At 35.2% G+C, this 14,686-nt stretch overlaps 1 protein-coding gene across 3 annotated transcripts in view; it reads right to left on the reverse strand.

The window, feature by feature from the left end:
* LOC106537730 (VPS10 domain-containing receptor SorCS1) overlaps positions 1–14,686 on the reverse strand; it is a 565,787-nt gene that overhangs the window by 11,592 nt on the left and 539,509 nt on the right. For all 3 annotated transcript variants that reach the window (XM_087725812.1, XM_087725810.1, XM_087725813.1), the window contains exons 22-23: positions 11,670–11,782; positions 10,161–10,292 (exon numbers count right to left, since the gene is read on the reverse strand). In XM_087725812.1, coding sequence (XP_087581938.1) covers positions 10,161–10,292; positions 11,670–11,782 — 245 coding nt within the window. The remainder of the gene's footprint in view (positions 1–10,160; positions 10,293–11,669; positions 11,783–14,686) is intronic.

Raw genomic sequence — 14,686 nt, forward strand, 5'->3', positions numbered from 1 at the left:
GCCTTCTCAGTTGCAGCTCCGACGCTATGGAACAATCTCCCCGTGGAGATCTGCACCCTCACCACCGTCCAGGCCTTCCGCACAGCTCTCAAGATCTGGCTATCCCGTCAGGCCTGGGGATAAGACTTTACTCTTGCCCCTCCCGAATGTGGAATGAATGTTGTGTTTTTACCGCTAATTATTTTTACTCACATTTTCTTTTTGTGTTTTGTCCTGCACTCCCCTCCCCTATTATTGTAAGCCGCCCTGAGTCCCCTCAGGGAAAAGGGCGGCCTATAAATGTTTAATAAAACTAAAAAACTAAACTAAACTTTCCAACTGCTAGGTTGGCAGAAGCTGGGACAAACTGCCAAACTGCTGACCTTTCTGATGGACAAGCTCAGTGTCTTAGCCAATGATACCTGCAAATGCTAATGATACATTTTCATAAAAAATACATTTCCATCCATTGCAAGTCCATTTTCAATTTTTAATTCTACTCTAAAATGCAGCTCTGATGTGAACATATGCACTCTCTTCTATTTTTCATACATGAGACTGTTGTTGTTTTCTATTCTCTATTATTTTTTAAGTACATCTGGCTCCTTAATTTAATACTGGCTACTGCTTCTTTGGCAAACACCATTCAGGACTCACTACGAAACAGAAATTATTTTAGTTGCCTAAAATTGAAGTAGTTTGTAAAGAGTATATTTCTTGCACATGCTATATATATGAGGCAAAATGGATACTTATAGACATTCCCTATAACTCACATTGGGTCTTTCATATTTGGAAAATGCCCTTTCTGTTTTCCCCCAATTTTAGACCCTAGCAGGGTGTGGATTACCTTTCAGGCTTTCCATTAGACAAATACTGACTAGGGCTGGAACTATAATTATTACAATACTCAATTTTATGGTGACTAAGAAAACCTGCTGAAAATGGAAAATATTACCTTCATAGTGCCATTCCTTGATTTTGTTGAAAATGGTTGTTTTGAGCCAGATATTGCCCCTATCCCCCAAAATATACCCTCATAGATAGTGTACTGTAATAGATCTGCACATGTTAAAATAACATGCAGAATTCAAGAGAAGCTTTTGGGGTAAAGCCTCATTTAAATAAAATGAAAGATTGATGCAGCACCCACTCCTCTTTAAAATAGTATTTGTTTTACTGGCACTTACACAACAAAGTTTCAGTCAAAGCCTACTTTTAAAGCTGGTGCATTGTGACAATACTCTAACATGAATTTTGAAGTATAACAATAACTAATTTTAATAGAAGGACAAAAAACTTTCATTCAAAACTACTATCGTGATACTTGTACACATTTATTTTACATTATAGGTATTTTACTTTGTCAACAGTACCCATATTCTTTAGAAACCTGTTTATTTCAACTGCTATGTGAACCTGAGTGCAGTGTAACTATCTCATAACATACAACATCATGATCTGCAAACTGAAGATCACAGCAATTTAAAGAGGTAGCTTTTTAAACATTTTAAACAAAACTACATTTTCAAAATAGGAAACAGAGGAGGTTTAAAACAGGAGCTGGCAACCTGAGGTGGTGAACCATATTTCTTAAACACCCCACCCCAACTATAATTTCTCCAAAAAAATATGGCAACAGTTTCCTATAACTCAAAAAATTATATAAAAACTGTACTACAAGCCCTAGATAGATTTAGTCCATTTAAAAACAATTAAAAAAGAAAGAACTATTGTATATCTAAAATTCTGGCTCTGCCCCTATGTATTTAATTGTCCATTACCATATTCATTGTGACCCATGCCATCCTAAAAGTGTTAATTGGGACTACAGTTAAAAGTGGCCCTGCACTGTTTGCTGGAAAATACTGCATGATGCTTACCATGGATACAGTCGTAACAATGATAGAAGGACACATCAAAAATATGATACATAGCAAAAAGAATGTATTATTAGAAAAAGCCTTTTGTTTATATTGCAGTCCGGAACAATGAGGTTTGAAATCAGATACAATTAGGCAACCTTTCTTGCACTTAAATAAACAGAAGTAAATGTTCACGGACATGTAGAAACTTCAAAAATGAATAATAGGTTTAGTCAAGATCTCAAGTTTTAAAAACATACTTCATGTTTTGTGAATTCTGAACAAAATGTCAACAGCAGATTTGTCATATTCAGCCATTGGTTTCAATATGAATTTCAATGTGATGATAATCCAATCCAGTGTAATTAGGTTATAAAATGAATGAAGTAAGGTTGTATGTGGATGTACAAGAGCCTGAATTCACAGGGAAAGGTGCAATGCTGCCCTCTAGTGTCTTGCTGAAAGCTGCTTTTCCTCTGTGCCACAAGGATTGACTTTCACACTTCCTGCTACACTAAATTGTAACTTTGACATGAGAATTTATTGTAACCCCGCTGTTCTTCATATTCTTCTTTATAAGACAAATTCATTTTTCTTGGTTTTCACATCGCTAAGTTCTTTGATATGTCATTGTCATGTATTGCATTGTAGGTCTTGACTTTAAAAAGTGGCAAAATGAGAATAAAATGGAAACTCTAGCTGAATAAATACATATAAAATCATAATTTAGGGTAAAGTATTTCTAAAAACAAGACTTTCATGCATTTTTAAAAATCCACAGAGTGGGATGATAATGAATCAATATGCAAGAAACAAAATGAGTACCTAAGACATTGGCATGGGACTGGATAGCCCATCCCTTAATGTAATCAAATTACCCTGATACGAAAGAAAAGTTCCCGAGACTCCTTTGACAAACTAAGGCACCCAGTTCAAAGTTTACATCCTCATCCTTATGACGTTCTTGATATGATTTGCCTGGCTTCAGGCTGTTTTATTTTTGTGTCATTCAGAATAATACTACAATTTCAAATGCAAATTTGGAACACCCCCACCTTTCTGCTTCTTCATGTGCACATTCATCAGTGGAGCCACTGGAGTATAATATTGGTCTTAGTTTTTAAAAGCTGTTGTGCCTTCTAATTTTCACTGCTTGGCATATAGAACCCCTACAGCTATGTCCACTTATAAATCCAGCACACTTTAATTAGTGGTGTGGTGATGTTGAACTCTAGCAGTTCAAACGATGGACTTAGAAATTCATAACAATTAACTCTTTCTATAGGATGGCAAAGCGTAAAATAGACTTTTCTCTCATTCAAATCCCCTTATACAATTTTCTTCTTTTCTGACCATATTTTACTTATATGATTATTGGATTTATCAGACTGGTCTCTGGAGCATTGTAATATAGTGGGTGACTTCATTCCTTCTGCTTTTGAATACGAAGTCTTGCTTTGATTTAAAATGCTAAATAAACACAGAATTTTCATTGTAAATCCTGGATTAGAGACGTCAGCAAAATGAATGAGCTAATGTTGTGGCTTATATAATAAACTAAGGTTAGTGCTATAAAGTCAGGACTGTGTTTTTATGTCAGATGGAAGCTGCTTCAATAGGAAGTTTATAAGATCATTAGGACGCATTCACCAATTCAATAGGAATAAAACCTGTTTAAAACTATGTCTTTCAGGGTGAAAAAGTTATTCTCATGTTTAATGTACCATAGGAATCTCAACTGGGATAAAGGAGAAATAAAATCACCATAGATATTATAATACTTTTAATATGTATTGTTCTGGCTACTGAATATAAACTTCAACATCAGGCAACAATGAACTAGGGTGATTTTAGTCTGATTTAACGGAATCTTTCTGCATTTGGCTTGTGTGAGAAGGTATGAGGGGCTGGACTTTGAAGAAGCAAGCTGGAAAGAGTATTGACACTTTTGAACATTGTTATTGGAGAAGACTCTGAGAATACCAAGGACTGTTGTATTTGTATGTGGGAAAGACCTTAGGAGACTGAGTAAATAGATGCTGCTTTGAGAATGGTCAGGCAAGAGATAGCATAACATAATGGGTGAAGCAAGAGGTTCAGAACTAACTCTCCCTACATTATCAAGCTGTAAAGATGACAGTAGGAGAAATTTAAGACCTGCAAGTTTCTGTTAATGTAGCTTTACAATAAAGTAGGGTTACTTTATTTGGTCATGTTTCCTGTCTGGACTATCTGTGTAATGGAATGTAGGGAGGACCTTAGGGAACAAGGAGAAGAGTTGATGATAAACCAGACAAGAGAGGCAGGAACTATCAGTGGCTGAACAAAGAAAAAATTAGGAAGGATCTGCCCTAATGTATCAAGCAATTAAAACTGACAGCAGGACATCTGTACTTTAGACTTGCAAGGATCAGTTAAAGTAGGCTTAAAATAAAATAAAATTAGTTAATCTAGTCCTGTTTCCTGGATGATTTACCTGGGAGAGATAACATAGTGGGAAGGCTGACATCAATCTTGCAAGTCTGAAATTCCCCCCCCCCACTACATAGTACTTATTATGCAGCTGGGGATTATGATGTTTCTTACCTAATAGTTCCCTAAGTAGTATCTCTTTGCCCATTTCCCAAGGTTTTCCTATGTACTATTACATCTGCTAAAAAAAAATCCAAAATAATAATAAGAATGAATCATTGGATAATTTAACCCAGACGTTTCACTCATGGCACAAATAACCAGACTTAAATTATGGCATTTTGGAGATCTTATATACTGTATTTAACTATCTGGAGAAACTGGTAAATATGGTACACAATACCCAATTAATCCAGCTAAATATTGTCTATCATCAGCCTCGAACTGATAACAAGTTTGTTAAGTATAAAATGCATATCAGCAACAAAACAGTGCTTGACATATTCTTGTACAGGTTCATGAGTGATAAATTTTATATGCTCATCATCAACAAAGAAACTTTAAAGTTTTGAGCTTGTGCCACTGCTGGTACACTTAAGTTTGCAGCTAAACTGAAAATGTTTAAATACAGATAATCTTATTTCAGTTGAAAAATCGGATTATTGCCATTTTCAGTGACATATATTTTCTTCACTATGAATAACCCTTCTTCTTCCTCTTCCTCCTCCTCTTCTTCTCCTTCTATTATTATTATTATTATTATTATTATTATTATTATTATTATTATTATTATTATTATTATTATTATTATTATTATTATACAATTGTATCACAGCGGCCAGTTGTTTCGCCGGATTTGGCATTGGTTACTAGTCGGGCCCCACCCAGGGGCCTAGCACGTCGTAATGTATTTTCGTAATATGCGTGCAGTGCGGCTTTTTGCATTTGACTGATGGTGATTTTGTCAATTTTTAACTGTTTTAAATGTAATTCCAGTGCTTTTGGAATAGCACCCAGTGTGCCAATTACCACTGGAATTACCACTGCTGGTTTGTGCCATAGTCGTTGAATTTCGATTTTTAAGTCCTGGTATCTTGCGATTTTTTCATGTTCCTTCTCGGCAACCCTGCTATCACCTGGTATTGCAATATCTATGATTGTAACCTTGTTTTTCTCAACCAGTGTGATGTCTGGTGTATTATGCACCAGTATTTTGTCCGTTTGTATACGGAAATCCCACAAGATCTTGACCATCTGATTTTCGGTGACTTTTTCAGGCTGATGTTCCCACCAGTTTGTTGCAGTTTTAATATTAAAATTTTTGCACAAATTCCAATGGATCATTTGCGCTACTGAATTGTGCCGCAATTTATAATCAGTCTGCGCGATTTTTTTACAGCAGCTGAGTATGTGATCAACAGTTTCATCAGCTTCTTTGCAAAGTCTGCATTTGGCATCATCAGAGGATTTTTCAATTTTGGCCTTAATGGCATTTGTGCGGATAGCTTGTTCTTGCGCAGCCAGGATTAGTGACTCTGTTTCTTTCTTTAATGTACCTGTTGTTAACCATAACCAAGTTTGTTCACTGTCCACTTTATCTTTTATTTTTTCCAGAAATTGGCCATGCAGTGCTTTGTTCTGCCAACTCTCCATTCTTGGTTTTATCACATCTTTTCTGTATTCTTGTTTTGTCTGTTGGGTCTTCAGTAGTTTTTTGTTCTTTATTTCAATTAATAGATGTTCTTGACTTTCTTTTAAATAATCAGCCAGTGCATGTTTTTCTTCTTCAACTGTTTGCTTCACTTGTAATAATCCTCTGCCACCTGATTTTCGGGGCAGATACAGTCTATCAGTATCACCACGTGGATGTAAACTGTAGTGCATTGTCATTAGTTTCCTGGTTTTTCGGTCCAAAATGTCCAAATCAGCTTGTGTCCAGTTAACTATACCAGCTGTGTATCTTATAACTGGTATTGCCCAGGTATTTATGGCCTTGATTGTATTTCCACCATTCAATTTAGATTTCAAAATTTTCTTAACTCTGTTGGTGTACTCTCGCCTGACAACAGTTTTTACTTCTCCATGCTTGATGTTATCCAACTGCAGAATGCCTAAGTATTTGTAGGCTTCATTTTCTTTGCATTTAATTAATTGGCCATTGGGCATTTCAATTCCCTCACATGCAGTGATTTTGCCCTTTTTTATGGATACAGTGGCGCATTTTTCAATGCCAAACTGCATTGAAATATCGGTGCTGAATACTCGGACTGTGTTTGTCAATGATTGGATTTCTATTTCTGACTTTCCATAGAGTTTCAAATCATCCATATATAGTAAATGCGAATTTTTTTCAGCTTCTTTGGCTGTTTGGTAGCCTAATTTCATTTTTTTTTTAAGATTACTGATAGTGGGATCATTGCGATGATGAAGAGAAGAGGTGAAAGTGAATCACCCTGGAAAATTCCTCGCTTGATATTAACCATTCCGTAGATCTCATTCCCTACTGCTAATTCAGTTCTCCATTGTTTCATCGCCTTTTCAGTAAAGGATGTAATATTTTTGCTAATGCCAGTTGTTTCTAAGCATTTTATGATCCAACTATGTGGCAGTGAGTCAAATGCCCTTTTGTAATCAATCCAGACCATATTCAAGTTCGTTTTTCTGTTCTTACAATTTTCTAATATCATTTTATCAATTAGGAGCTGATTTTTTGTGCCCCTGCTCCTTCTTTTGTTGCCTTTTTGCTCTATTGGCAAGATGTTGTTTGTTTCCAAATAATCCATCATGTTATCTGCAATAATGCCTGTGAGTAATTTGAAGGTTGTTGGCAAGCATATTATTGGTCTGTAGTTTTCAGGTGTTGTTCCTTTAGTTGCATCTTTCTGAATCAAGTATGTTTTTCCAGTTGTCAACCATTCATCAATTTGGCCCTTTTGTAAAATTTCATTCAGTTGCCTGGCCAATATTGCATGTAAACTGGTCAGATATTTGAGCCAGAAACCATGTAATTGGTCCTTTCCAGGTGATGTCCAATTCTTTACCTTTTTAACTCGATTTTTGACCATCTCAGTTGTTATTTCTAATACTTGCATTTGTTTGTTGCCAATGCTTTTCTCAAAGTCATGTATCCACTTTGCTTCCTTGTTGTAGTCCTTTGCATTTTCCCACATTTTTTTCCAGAATTCAACTGTGGCCTGTTTTTCTGGTTGTTGTTGTTGTTGTTGTTGTTGTTGTTGTTGTTGTTATTATTATTATTATTATTATTATTATTATACAATTGTATCACAGCGGCCAGTTGTTTCGCCGGATTTGGCATTGGTTACTAGTCGGGCCCCACCCAGGGGCCTAGGATGTCGTAACGTATTTTCGTAATATGCGTGCAGATCCAAGCAGTGCGGCTTTTTGCATTTGACCAATGGTGATTTTGTCAATTTTTAATTGTTTAATTGTTTTAAATGTAATTCCAGTGCTTTTGGAATAGCGTGCCAATTACCACTGGAATTACCACTGCTGGTTTGTGCCGTAGTCGTTGAATTTCAATTTTTAAGTCCTGGTATTTTGCGATTTTTTCATGTTCCTTCTCAGCTACCCTGCTATCACCTGGTATTGCGATGTCTATGATTGTGACCTTGTTTTTCTCAACCAGTGTGATGTCTGGTGTATTATGCGCCAGTATTTTATCTGTTTGTATGCGAAAATCCCACAAGATCTTGACCATCTCATTTTCAGTGACTTTTTCAGGCTGATGTTCCCACCAGTTTGTTGCTGTTTTAATATTATAATTTTTGCACAAATTCCAATGGATCATTTGTGCTACTGAATTGTGCCGCAATTTATAATCAGTCTGCGTGATTTTTTTACAGCAGCTGAGTATGTGATCAACAGTTTCATCAGCTTCTTTGCAAAGTCTGCATTTGGCATCATCAGAGGATTTTTCGATTTTAGCCTTAATGGCATTTGTGCGGATAGCTTGTTCTTGCGCAGCCAGGATTAGTGACTCTGTTTCTTTTTTTAATGTACCTGTTGTTAACCATAACCAAGTTTGTTCACTGTCCACTTTATCTTTTATTTTTTCCAGAAATTGGCCATGCAGTGCTTTGTTCTGCCAACTCTCCATTCTTGATTTTATCACATCTTTTCTGTATTCTTGTTTCGTCTGTTGGACCTTCAGTAGATTTTTGTTCTTTACTTCGATTAATAGATGTTCTTGAGTTTCTTTTAAATATTATTATTATTATTATTATTATTATTATTATTATTATTGTATATTTATTTTTAAAAAAATGTTTAAATACTATACCTTTCAGGGTAAAAGTTATCCACATGGTTAATGTCTCATAAAAATCTGATATGGGATAAAGAAGGACTAAAATCACTAGAGATATTCTAATATTTTTAATAAGTATTGTTCTGAATGCTGAGCAGAAATATCAACCCCGTTCTAAAAAACCTAAAGTGATTTAAAGAACAGACTGAACTCCTCTGGATTTGGCCTGAATATAAGATTTGTGTGTCAGAAATTATGAGGGCCCAAAATTTTAGAAAAAAATATTTTAGTCAGTTGAATCGTAGTGGGGCTTTCCCAGAACATCCAAAATCAAATAGCTGTTCTATAAAGGAATACCAGCCTATAAAGGAACCACCACTTCTTGGTATTAGGCCTTTGCATGTACGATATGCATGACTGCAGGACAATTACCCAAATATTGTAAAAATATTAGAGCTGGCATCCAAAAAACTATAATCTTAGTTAGAAGGATTTTAAACAATTAATTTATCATTATTAGAGTTCAAAGTCATTAAAAGTAAAACTGGCCAGCTGATTAAGCATGTATGCAATAAACTGATTCATTACTCAAATGAAATATATTTGCATTAATGAGAAATTTAATATTAGGGCTTTGCAGACTTACAGACTTACAAGAGAAGAAATTATCCCTTTCTACCAAAACTATATAAAAAATATCAGAAACTGGGAAGACCGTCATTGTCACTTCTCTAAAGTAATAAAGAGTCAGTAAACATGAAAAGCTTTCTGGGTTAGAAATCTTTAGAATATAAATCAAAATGTGTCAGCTTTTTTTCTTTGGAGATTTTCTACCATAAAATGTGAAGTCTACTTTTACATCCCGCGTCATGTTACAAAAATCCTCAATCAAAAATGTATTTATTTGTGTGTAGTAATTCTTTTTGAAGTCAAAAACTTCCATTCATCCTGTCTTACAAAATGTATGATACTAATAAAAATAGAAATGGTGCTACAATAGAAATTGTTACATTAAAACCTAAAATTTCAACTATTTTTTTTCATTTCCTCCCCCTCCCCACAAAAAAGATAGATGCTTTGAAATAAACTGTTGTTATTTAATCTGAAGATTCTAAGGTTGATTAGATCCACATAAGAAAACCTGAATCGAAACCATGATTTACAGGTTAAAACCAACTGAACTCTATTGATTTAAATTGCAGTGACCGAAACATAGGAGTAACTCTCTAAAGTGGCTATCGTCTTCCAGCAAACAAGTAGCTTCATTCTACACAGTGAATGTTCCATGTGGTCTTCCAAGGAACCCCAAGAACTGAATATTGCTGTAATCCATCCTTAAGATGATAAGGACATCAGTTGCTATTGATAGAGCCTGGGTTATTAACACTATAAAATCCTGAGCCTTTACTTTGTCTGCTTTAAATTTGTTAATATGTACTTATTCAGTGACTGCAGGAACAATTTAGAGAAAACTGAAAGGTTATAGACTCATGAATAATGCAAGTAAATAAAATGGCTATAAATTAATATTAATGTGAGATGTGTGTGATCTCTACTTTCCAGAAATGCTTAATGTAAATTTCTTAACAGGTCAACATTATTATGTAAGCTAAAAGAAACCAACAAGAATCAGATACCTGTTGCAGATCTTCAGCTGTTTCTTTACTTTCTCCATTGGTATTCTTATAGGGCAAAATAAAGAGTTCAGCTGAGGTGGGTAACCCTGGCAAGATTGCTACCAAAATATGTTCACTGGAAATGATTGTTGCCTAATATGGGGAAAAGAAAAGTTTAGACTGACATTCACATTTCTGTCTCTGCAGCTAAAATAAACTTGAAACTTGTCTTGTATTATATTTTTTTCTAAATTTACTGACTATTAATACAAATAGTTTATTTTATTTTAATTTATATCCCATCATTCCAACATTTAACATTTTTTTTAACATTTAACACTATATTTAATGAGCCACCGCGGCTCTTATGCATCTACATCTTCCACCAAGAAAATCCATTTTCCAGTTTTTTTGATAAGCATTATATTCCCCCTCCTATAGGCATTTCACAGCAGAGAATCATTGACAGTGGTAAATTTGATTGCTGGTTTTGGGGACTTAAAAATATACAGTTTAAAACTATCTGCAAAGAAAATTAATTAATGAACATGAATGACATGAATAAAGATTAGCAATAGCGCTTAGACATATACGATTTCTCTGTGCTTTATAATCCTCTCTAAGCAGTTTACAGAGTCAGCCTATTGCCCCCAACAATCTGGGTCCTCATTTTACCGACCTCGGAAGGATGGAAGACTGAGTCAACCTTGATCCGGTGAGAATTGAAGTGCCAAACTGCTGGCAGCCTGCAGTCAGCAGAATTAGCCTGCAATACTGCATTCTAACCATTGGACCATCATGGCTCATTTTGCTCAGGCTTAAAATCATGGTGAATCCAAACATGGTAGCCCATGTTAAGCCATTCTTTATGTCTTAACTATGACATCCAAATTTTGTACCATCATATTGCTTGCATCCTGACAAGAAATTTTTTTTCTACACTTCAACACTTGAAAACTATTCAGAGTTAAAATTTCAGACTTTTATAGATAATTAGTAATACAGAATATATGGATTGATTCCACAAGTGTATTTAGCACAATGGTCCTATCATCCCTTGATCTGTGTCATTTTGCACAATGACAATGAGAAAGGATGATGAAGGATGATTAATGATTATATGATCATATAACACAGGCACAGGGCAGACTGCAATGATCCGTATGGACAAAATGTTAGACTGCACAAAAAGATAGGAATACAAGATAAAGACACCAAACTATATATTTTAAATGTTCAGCTAGTAAAAAGAAATACAACTCCATTTTTAGCATGCCACATAAGAACACGATTACAATGATGTGAGACCTAGGCATCTATTGTAAGGCTTCACAATACACACACACATACACACAATTTTTTTAAAAAAAATCTGAAATTAAATGTATGAGAATTGTTTATATTAATCTGATAAGTGGAAGCAGTATTCCTATAAATCATGCTTGTTTCTTAAATTGGATCCAGACTCTTCTAAATGCTCCTTTCAAAGCAATTTGGGAAAGATAATAAAATATGGGAACTTTTTTTTACCTCAACTAGAACTGTCTTGATGACATGACCAATGTCCCGTCTCCATTCAGGAATATCTGGATTGTAGTCATCCAGATTTGGAGAAAACGAAAGACGTAAAGACTGAAAATGCTCTAGAAGGAAGAAAAAGAAAGAGTGAAACGGAAAGGAAAAAAACCAGAGAATCTCAGGCTATTCAATGGTGCTCATATTAAATCAGTATACATTTAGGCAAAGAGGAGCACATTGATATTTTAAATTCTATTTAATAAATTCCCCCAAATATCTATCACTGCTGAAATTAGACTTTTTGAGGCCCTAAGCCCTTTGTTAAGAAGTTACACAAGATATCACAAATATGCATACCAAAAGTCAATCTTGGATCACCACAAAAAAATTGAAAACATAAAAGGCAAAATGGTTTGCCTTTTAATTATTTAATAGCAAAGTATTTAAAGTGGAAAATACAAATTAACTTCAAATGAATGCATTTACTGATTACATATTTATCATTTGCCTCACTGGATTTCTGTCATAGTTAATGATATAGTCTGTTTAAGTGTAATTTTAAAAATATTTTTAATATACAGACAAAAATGCTGACAAAATAAGTAATCAGTCATTTTTTATTAACATAAGTAAAAATGAACTTGTTGTCATAGTAAAAAAAAACTGATAGTGTAAACTTTTGTGAGACCCTGCAGATTGTGAGGCCCTATACCAGTGGTTCTCAACCTGTGGGTCGGGATCCCTTTGGGGGTCGAATGACCCTTTCACAGGGGTCGCTTAAGACTATCGGAAAACACATATTTTCGATGGTCTTAGGAACCGAGACACTGCTCCTCTATAATTGGGGGTCACCATAACAAGAGGAACTGTATTAAAGGGTCGCGGCATTGGAAAGGTTGAGAACCACTGCCCTATACTATAGCTAGTTTAGTTTATGCCTAAATCACCAACTAAAGGTCCCTAGGATGCAATATGGTCATTATTTCTGAATTAGTCACTCAGAGTTCAACTACAAATGTCTAATGGAAAAAAGGTCATTTGAAAGAACGTTGGCCTATTTTAAAGGATTATATAGTGAAAGATATCAAAGGTATCTTTTTAAAGTACAGGCAGTCCTCGACTTACGATCATAATCAACATTTCAGTTGCTAAGTGAGACAGTTATTAAGTGAATTTTGTCCCAATTTTTTATGACTTATCTTGCTGCAATTGTTAAATGAATCGTTGCAGTTGTTAAAATAGTAACATGACTGTTAAGTGAATCTGGCTTTCCCGCTGACTTTGCCTATCAGAAGGTCACAATGGTGATCACATGACCCCGTGACACTGCAAACATCAAAAATATCAGCTGCTGTGTCTGAATTTCAAGTGACCTTGGGGATGCTGCAATGGTCATGTGGAAAACGGTAATAAATCACTTTTTTCAGTGCTGTTGTAACTTTGAACCGTCACTAGGTGAACTGTTGTAAGTTGTAAGGACTATCTATATTGCAATGGTCCACATAATCACAGCTGAGCAAGAAAGAGAGGAGAAAGAAGAGAAATTCACTATAGAAAAAGCTCCTAAATGTTCATCTTTCCACTATATTTAACAAACTGTAATGCTATAACTGTACTTTGTGCCCATTTTAGAAAGCGAACACATTTAAAAAGTCTGCAGACATAACCAATAACCAATGACTTATGCACTTAAAGTGCTTTCTGTATAAATCCTACTGATTAAACCATTTCCAACTTTGCACTGACCCAAAACAATTTCTAAATGAAGATAAATCTGAAGCCTTATTGGTAATCAGCTGATTAAGCGTTAGTGCTCTATGAACCAAGTTACGAGGGAGGTTTAAAAAAAGAATCTAGACAAAATCTTCATTTACATGTCTTCAAACACATATGGTAGTTTGGTATATTTGTGTGTTTTCTTCAGTATTCCTCCAAATACAGACAGCTTGTAAAGCAATTAGGTTGTTTGCATTTTGAAAGGATTCAAATGAAACACTTGAAAACATCCCTCAAAATAAGACAAGCAGCATGGCAATTACTTTAAAGCAGTGCTGTAAAGAATGAGGAAACTGAGTGGGGATTTAAGAGATATAATGTGCTCAGCACTTGAAATTATACACAGATAGATGAATATACGGTAACAAAAATGAATGAATGTGTTGAGGTCAACCCTTTATCTGGCTGATCTTACTTCTGTCTGTAGCAAGAGATTCAGGGATGTGCCAGTAAGCTAACATTCCTACTAAAGATTCTCTTGAACTGAATAACACAATAGTTGTGATTGAACATACCCATATTCAAAAGTATGTGGTGGTGGTGATGAAAGTATGTGTATTTTTCTACTGTCTTATACTTACAGATTCTCAAACCTGTTGAGGGATAAATTCAGTGAAGGGAGTGGAGGGGGGGAATTATTCTCCAGGTTAGTGGAAGGAATTACATACCTACTTTGAACTAAGCTATGCTATTAATGCTTCTGCAGAGACCATCTTTCATCCTAGCTATTTTAAAGAAATATAGCTCAGCCTCCCAAATTTCCATTTGAGGAAAGTGTTTGGAGACAGTAGAGGACCTTTAGCTTTAGCATATAGAGGAAAGAGTTAATTTGAATCTCTTACAATCATATTGAGACCTGGATATTCTGTCAGGACAGAATCTGTTCTTCTAGGGGATAATTTATATCAAGAGTATTCCTGGTTCTATTAGATAAGGGGTGTCAAACTCATGGCCCGCAGGCCAGATACATCATGCACTGATCACCCCACCCCCATTTTAGCAAAGGGGGCAAATGTCATGATACATCACGTGATGATGTGACGACAGGGATTTGACACACCTGTATTAGATCACCCAGTTACTTAATCTAATGCTATCTCTCTCTCTCTCCCTAATTCTATCTCTATCTTTAAGTGAGGAATGCCATTTTTATTTTGAGTAAATTTTAACTAACCAGAGCCATCAGGGTAACTCACTGCTCACTCCAGGAGTTTGATTCTGAGAGGCTCAAGGTTGACTCAGCCTTTCATCCC

Source organism: Thamnophis sirtalis, unplaced genomic scaffold (assembly GCF_051295495.1).
Source record: "Thamnophis sirtalis isolate CommonGarterSnake01/CBP01778 unplaced genomic scaffold, rThaSir2_p1.2 scaffold_11, whole genome shotgun sequence".
NCBI classification, from domain to species: Eukaryota; Metazoa; Chordata; class Lepidosauria; order Squamata; family Natricidae; genus Thamnophis; species Thamnophis sirtalis.